This window comes from Leptodactylus fuscus, chromosome 2 (genome assembly GCF_031893055.1).
Source record: "Leptodactylus fuscus isolate aLepFus1 chromosome 2, aLepFus1.hap2, whole genome shotgun sequence".
NCBI lineage: Eukaryota > Metazoa > Chordata > Amphibia > Anura > Leptodactylidae > Leptodactylus > Leptodactylus fuscus.
Genome location: NC_134266.1, coordinates 21451119 through 21457620, shown reverse-complemented (window position 1 = coordinate 21457620; position 6502 = coordinate 21451119). Strand labels below are relative to the sequence as shown.

General features: G+C 43.0%; 1 protein-coding gene across 1 annotated transcript in view; it reads right to left on the bottom strand.

Moving 5' to 3' along the window:
- Window positions 1-1233: 1233 nt before the first annotated feature.
- SCAF4 (SR-related CTD associated factor 4) overlaps window positions 1234-6502 on the bottom strand; it is a 79535-nt gene continuing 74266 nt past the window's right edge. Inside the window, exon 20 of the mRNA XM_075263442.1 lies at window positions 1234-2790. Within this exon, the coding sequence (XP_075119543.1) occupies window positions 1517-2790 (1274 nt within the window). The 3' untranslated portion in view covers window positions 1234-1516. The remainder of the gene's footprint in view (window positions 2791-6502) is intronic.

Below are 6502 nucleotides of genomic sequence, written 5' to 3'. Positions count from 1 at the left end.
TATGCTATGGGGTCTGTGTGCTTAACTGTCCAGCACTTGCAGTTGCGCTGATATTCCATTCGTGGGGGTTCTCCTGCGGACTCCTTCCGGACGGGAGACAAGCGCTAATGTGAACCAGCCCTTACTCGTCCTGCAGAACCAGCATTAATTGGCCAAACACTATACAGTGTACAGCATTTGGCCAATCAACACTGGTTCTGCTGGAGGCTTGTCTGTGAGGAGGCGGAGACCACAGCAGTCTCCATAGTGGTCCGATCTTAGACTCCGCCTCCTCACAGACGAGCCTTCGGCAGAACCAGCATCAATTGGCCGAATGCTGTACACCAGGGGTGCCCAATACGTCGTTCGCGATCTACCGGTCGATTGCAATGGACATATGGGTCGATCGCGGGATGCAGCCAGGCATCCCCGCTGTCTGCTTCTTCACAGCGCAGGCTGAGAGTCATCTATGGACACTGGCAGGCGGAGCTGCAACAGTAGGCCAGGTATTTCGAATACCGTAGTATTCGTTCGAATACCTGCTCGATCGAATACTACTCGCTCATCTCTATAGAACAGGAACTATCACCTTTTTGTAAAGCTCCATTTATTTTTAATAAACATGTCTGGATAGGATTCTCTCTTAGGGCTAGTTCACACGGGGCGGATTTTGGCATGGTATCCTCTTTAAAATCCATCCCCTCACAATTGAGGTCTATATAGACCACTAGCGGTTTGTTCCCACTAGCGGAAAAAAGAAGCGAGCTGCCCTTTCTTCGGGCGGATTCTGCGGCTGATACAGCCGCGGTGTCCGCCTCGCGACAGCACCCTCCGGACTAGGCCCATTCATTTGGGCCTACTCCAGAGCGGAAAGCCACGATTGCACAGACATCCGTCGTGGCAGCTGCGATCGAATGTGCACACGCAGAATTCTCATGTGAACTAGCCCTAAGGGTGAGCATTGTGGCCATGCGGTTTGAACTAGACTTCTGTTCAGAAAGTGACTTCTACAGAATATGAAGTACAAGCCTTGTGTGAGGCTTATTTTCTTAATTTTCGAAAATGTCTAAAATTCCTACTCGATTTAAACAATGGCTCATATTCTGATAAACACCCTTTTATTAAACTGTGCTCGGATTGGTTCCTATGGGCAACATATAGCCAGATAGCCAAAACTAATAATCACACAAAATTTGTTACGAAAATAGAGTTTATTAAAAATGCAACCCTAATATTTTTTAGGGTTTCCTCCATTTAAACAAAAAAACCCACATCTTTAAACTTTTTAAAGATGATATTTAAAAAGCTACAGCAAAACATCGGAGGTTTGATTTTTTTTTTTAATAACATATGTTGAAGCTTTTCGTAACCGGTTAAGTAGAAGGAAAGCGAAATTAGTTTACAATTCTCAAGAAACTATAACAGGATGGCATACAGCGGAAGCAAATATTTTACAGCATATTGTACAACTCTGAAGCTCTACACAACAAGATTTAACCCCCATCCCAACCCTAGTTAAGTCCTAGTGTGCACCTCCTTATGTAGACCCGGATTCCTTTTTTGCTGGGTCAGAAGTTGGTGACATTTTAGAGGTCTTCTCCTCGGCGGGTTTCTGCTCTTTCGGTTCAGCTTTATCCTTCTCTGGATTTTCAGGTTTAGCCTTTACAGGCTCATGATTTTCATTTATACTTGGCTTTCGACCATCAGGAAAATCAAGTAGTACTCTTCTGGGCTCCCTTTCCCGCCCCAGTGGCCACCTATTTCTCTCCTCACTTTCCCTAAGTCTATCACGGTCAGGACTTCCTCTGCCCCAGTGTCTTCTACCACGTCCTGGTCGCTCATGATCCCGATCATCAAACCGGGCACCAAAATGTTCTCTTTCATCCTCATTACGGTTCCCAAATGGCCTCCTACCAAACCTCTCTCTGTCAGGAATAAATCCTGGACGGTCATTTCTATCTGGATGGAATCCCTGCCTTTCTGGATTAAAGCCTGGTCGTTCAGGATGAAAACCGGGCCTGTCGGGTCGGAAACCTTGCCTCTCAGGGTTGAAACCTGGTCTGTCTGGCTTGAATCCTTGCTCCTCTTCCATTTCAGGATTGAATTCCTGGCCCTCATCCTCTTCTGGATTAAACTCTGGCCCCTCATCCATCTCAGGGTTAAATCCATCATCTGTCTCAGGATTAAACCTAAGTCTTTCATTTCTATCAGGATTAAATCCATGCCTATCACCTCTATCAGGATTAAACCCAGGTCTTTCAGGAATAAATCCACGCCTATCATTCCTAAATGGCCTGCCTTCGTCTGGTCCCCCATGTCCTCCCTGCCTTCCAAAGTGGCCCTGGGGTGGGAAAGGACCTCTCATCCCATGTGGTGGTGGCATTCCATAACCACCAGGCCCAGGAGGAGGACCTCTGTGTGCCATGTGAGGCATCATTGGTCGATGTGGCATTCCAGGAAATCTTTGCATGTGAGGTGTGGGTACTCCAGGTGGTCTTTGCAGTGGTATAAGCCCTGGTCTTGCCCCCAGAAGACCAGTTGATGGACTCTGTAATCCAATTACAGGACCCGGTGGTGTTCCTGCTGCGGGGGGCCCTTGGGGTGGACCAGTCAGTGGAGACTGAGACTGAATTGGAGGACCTTGAGAAGATCCTGGTGATGGACCTGAAGTATTTTGTGGAGGGCCTTGAGGACCTGGAGGTGGACCTTGGGAGGAGTTTGGAGGCCCTTGGGGTGGGCCAGGAGGACCTTGGGTGGAGACGGGTGTGGAACCTGTCTGGGGTCCTGAGGGTGCTCCACCCGTAGAAGCACCTGCAATAAAAAAATACAAAAATTTACTTTATTAAAAGAAAGGAAAATGCAAAAAGACGATGCATACAAATACAATACACAACTAAGTAAGATTTTTTTTTTTGATAAATCTTTATCGACTTAATCAGCAGCTAGCTAGACCAAATACACAAAATCCAGCACGAGTTCTTTTATCCAGACAACTTGCCTGTCAGACATGGAAATGTTCACTTAATTTTTGTAAGTTGGCAGAAGCTGACACTTCAGCAAATTCATTTCTGAAGCCTATGGGCCTCTTTAGATTCACGGGTGCTTTATGTGCGCTACTGAATGTTTGCACATGGATTATTTTACTGTATGGAGAACACATATGTAGGATTACCAAGTGAATGGACAGGCTTTCCAAATGCCTGTTCACTGTAAATTCCAGGTGATTAAGATCACTGTCAATCATTGGGGGTGGGGTCTGTAAACTCGTAATACGACAAAATCATTTCAACAAATTTGCACTGACTAGTATAACTATGCATAGTATCGGTAGCATAATAAATGCACTGCAAACACTGTAAATATTTGCAGATGTTATTAAGGGATCATATAATGCCCCTTATTTTATGAACAGGTTCCTCAAGTCTAAAAACATGTGCAAGAATGGCAGTAATCTGATTCCTAAGTATAATCTGGCAGTCAGTATAAAAACCCAACGCGTCCTTAAAATCTAGAGTCCATAACCTGATAAGTTCTAATTCAAAAAGTATCCCTCCCCTCCCAGAAAAAAAATTAGGACCAGTATGGGCTATGGCTTGGTTTGTCACTGACCATCTCAGTCAGTTGAGTAGCACTACACCAATCGATAGTTACAAAAATGGTAACAACATCAGAATTTTTTGATTTAAAAAAAAAGAAAAAAAAGTACAGTATATAGATCTCAAAATTATTCATTCAAGACAAGTTAGACAACCTTAAAGGTTTTCCATCATTAAAATGACATTTTTTGTCCCTAACACCTTAAGAAAGGCTATTCTTCTTCTACCTTCTCTCCCTGCGTTGTGTTCTTCTCACACTCGCGGCCACAAAAAAAAAGCCACGGGCCTGCGCAGTCGGCTCTGCCCGAAACCCAATGGCAGAGCTGACTGTGCATGCGCAGAAGTTTGACCCCCCAGTGCCGGAAGAAGACGCGGACAGAGGCCGTTCCAGACGAGGATGAAGGCAGCGCTGGAGATTTCTCTTGCAGCATTGGGGACGCCCCCAGTGCTGCGAGAGAACTCATTTGCATACTGAAGAAAACCCAGATTTCTACCGAATGGCAGTGCGGAGAAGACATCTAAAGGTAGGAGAATAGACTTTCTTAAGGCTATTCCTACGTGTTAGGGACAAAAAAATAAAAAACTCATTTTAATTATAGAATCCCTGTAACTAATATTTGGCACACTCTCAGTTAACCAGGATGGAATATTGACTAAAGGCTCGTAACGTCACCCAGTGATTAAGATACAATGAAATGGATCACTGGACCATAAAAAAAACAAGACCACCGATCAGTCAACAAATCTTTACGCAGATATTAGCATGTCCCATCTAAGAAGGGGATATGCTGCTGACAGTAATATTACAACCTCATAGATGGTTCTCAAACATTGTGACTGCATCTCAGGACTTGTGTAAGTAATGTATGTACGATGAGAAATCTCTCTGTATATTATATAGATATAAGAAGCCACAGTAAGATGGCTGGGGGCTGGACGATTCATCAGAAAATAACCGAAAACAAACCAGGATAAGTGACGTGATTTTGTTCATGTTGGTTATTTTGGTTCGGTTATTACATTATTTGCAAGGTTCTACCTCCAGTTTCGTTCAGACCGAACACATCTGAATCGGAGTTCCTATTATACTTTGGGGACTCTTCTTAATGATCGGAGGACCAGGAGAGGTGTTCAAGCACAACATACACCTCTCCTGGGCCCCAGAGAGAAGGCCCGAAGACAGCAGGGAGTCATGCTGGAGCACAGGAGAAGTGAGTAACATTGATCACCTCCCCTGGTCTTCCAATCATTATACTCTGGGGTCTGAAGTGACCTCAGTATATAACAGCAATTGCGATTTGGCCATGTTCGGTCCAAATGAAACCAATGGACAAACCTCGCGAGATTCACCCAACACAATTATGCTGTAAAGGGGGCGTGGTTTAGCAAGGGTGTGACCTACATAATTGCCATAAATTGTCATTGAGGTAAAATTCCTGATTAATTACGATTATTTTGATTTGTTATAATGGCCCAGTCCTAGATCAACCTCACAAAATCCTATCGATTTTGACAGAATTCAGCTGAAGATCTAAAGGTTTCCCCCTTTTTTATAAACGATTGTTACCCCTCATCTCACCTAAGTGGTCTATTTTAGCAAATACTGCTATTCCTCAGAATATTACCATTTTGGAGTTTTGCCATAACTATGTTATCCCTCCTAAAAATTCTGTGTTATCCCCTCTAGAAAAACCAACAGGAATGGCATAACGTTCTAGAATTGTTATTTCGTAAGGAATACAATTATTTAATCAGACATGTCCTCTTTAGTATCACTGGTATTGAGCCAACTCCTCCAGAACCTCCAATCTATGTGCAAGAACCACCATCTTTTTCCTTCTACACTTGAGTAGAGATCCCGTTGAACCCTGAGGAGAGGTGGGGCGAGCATTTATAAAGAAAGGTAAGTCATCAAAGTAACAACAACGCTTCCATGGTTGTGGTCATGTTCCTCCAAGTTGACACTTTTTTCCGGTTCCAATAGTCTCCACCCAATTAGGAGGACCAGAACTATAGCTATATTGGGCCACCAGTAAGCGAGACATTAAAGGCAATATGGCCAACGTGAAATTGGAATATGTGATATACCATGCAAAGACAACACCAGAACAATGGCCGCTTGAGCCCTCGGTGAGGCAGCTCTTCTTGGCAACATCTGTATGGTTAGATGTCCATTTTCAACCCAATATATAAATATTTTAGATTTTGATAAGTCTATTACTGAAATCTCAAGACTGTGCCGATATGTATCTCCTTGAGTCTTAACACTGATTGGATATATTTCTAGACTAAAAGTAAAGCTAGTTGCCTACTGACTATGGTGTTGCAGGAGGCCATAACAGCGAAATGTGAAAACATAAACCTTCATAACAAGAAGTCCAACTTGACCACACGTTACGCCCTACAACATTATTTAAATCTGATTTCTATTAACTTTTTTGTAGGATTATACCTATTAAAAAATAATCCGCAAACCTTTGAAGCTCACACAATTGGCTGACATAAGATGTTCATTGTAGATCATCTTTCTACTTTACTGTGTAGACTTGCAGAATCATTTCATTATCATTAAATGGAAGAGTCAGCTTTACTGCTAGAAGTCTGTATGTTAGGCACTACTATATACATATATACAAATGCACCTTGGTGACCTTACGGGTCTTATGATCCTTTTCTGACCATTAACTCCCATTCTATAATATAAATATACATGCATTTGGATGCTCCTACTGGTCAGCAAAAAGCAATAACAAAACTTAAAGATTATCAAGCAGGGATGGGAAAAATCTACTACCTAAGGCTAGCCAAACATAGACTTTCATTGGCCATGACCTGTTTCAGCCAACGATCGGTAATAAAACAAATAAAAGCAAAGTTCTGCTGGCAAAGGCCACCAAAAATAAATTAGCTATGTTGGAAATTTTTGG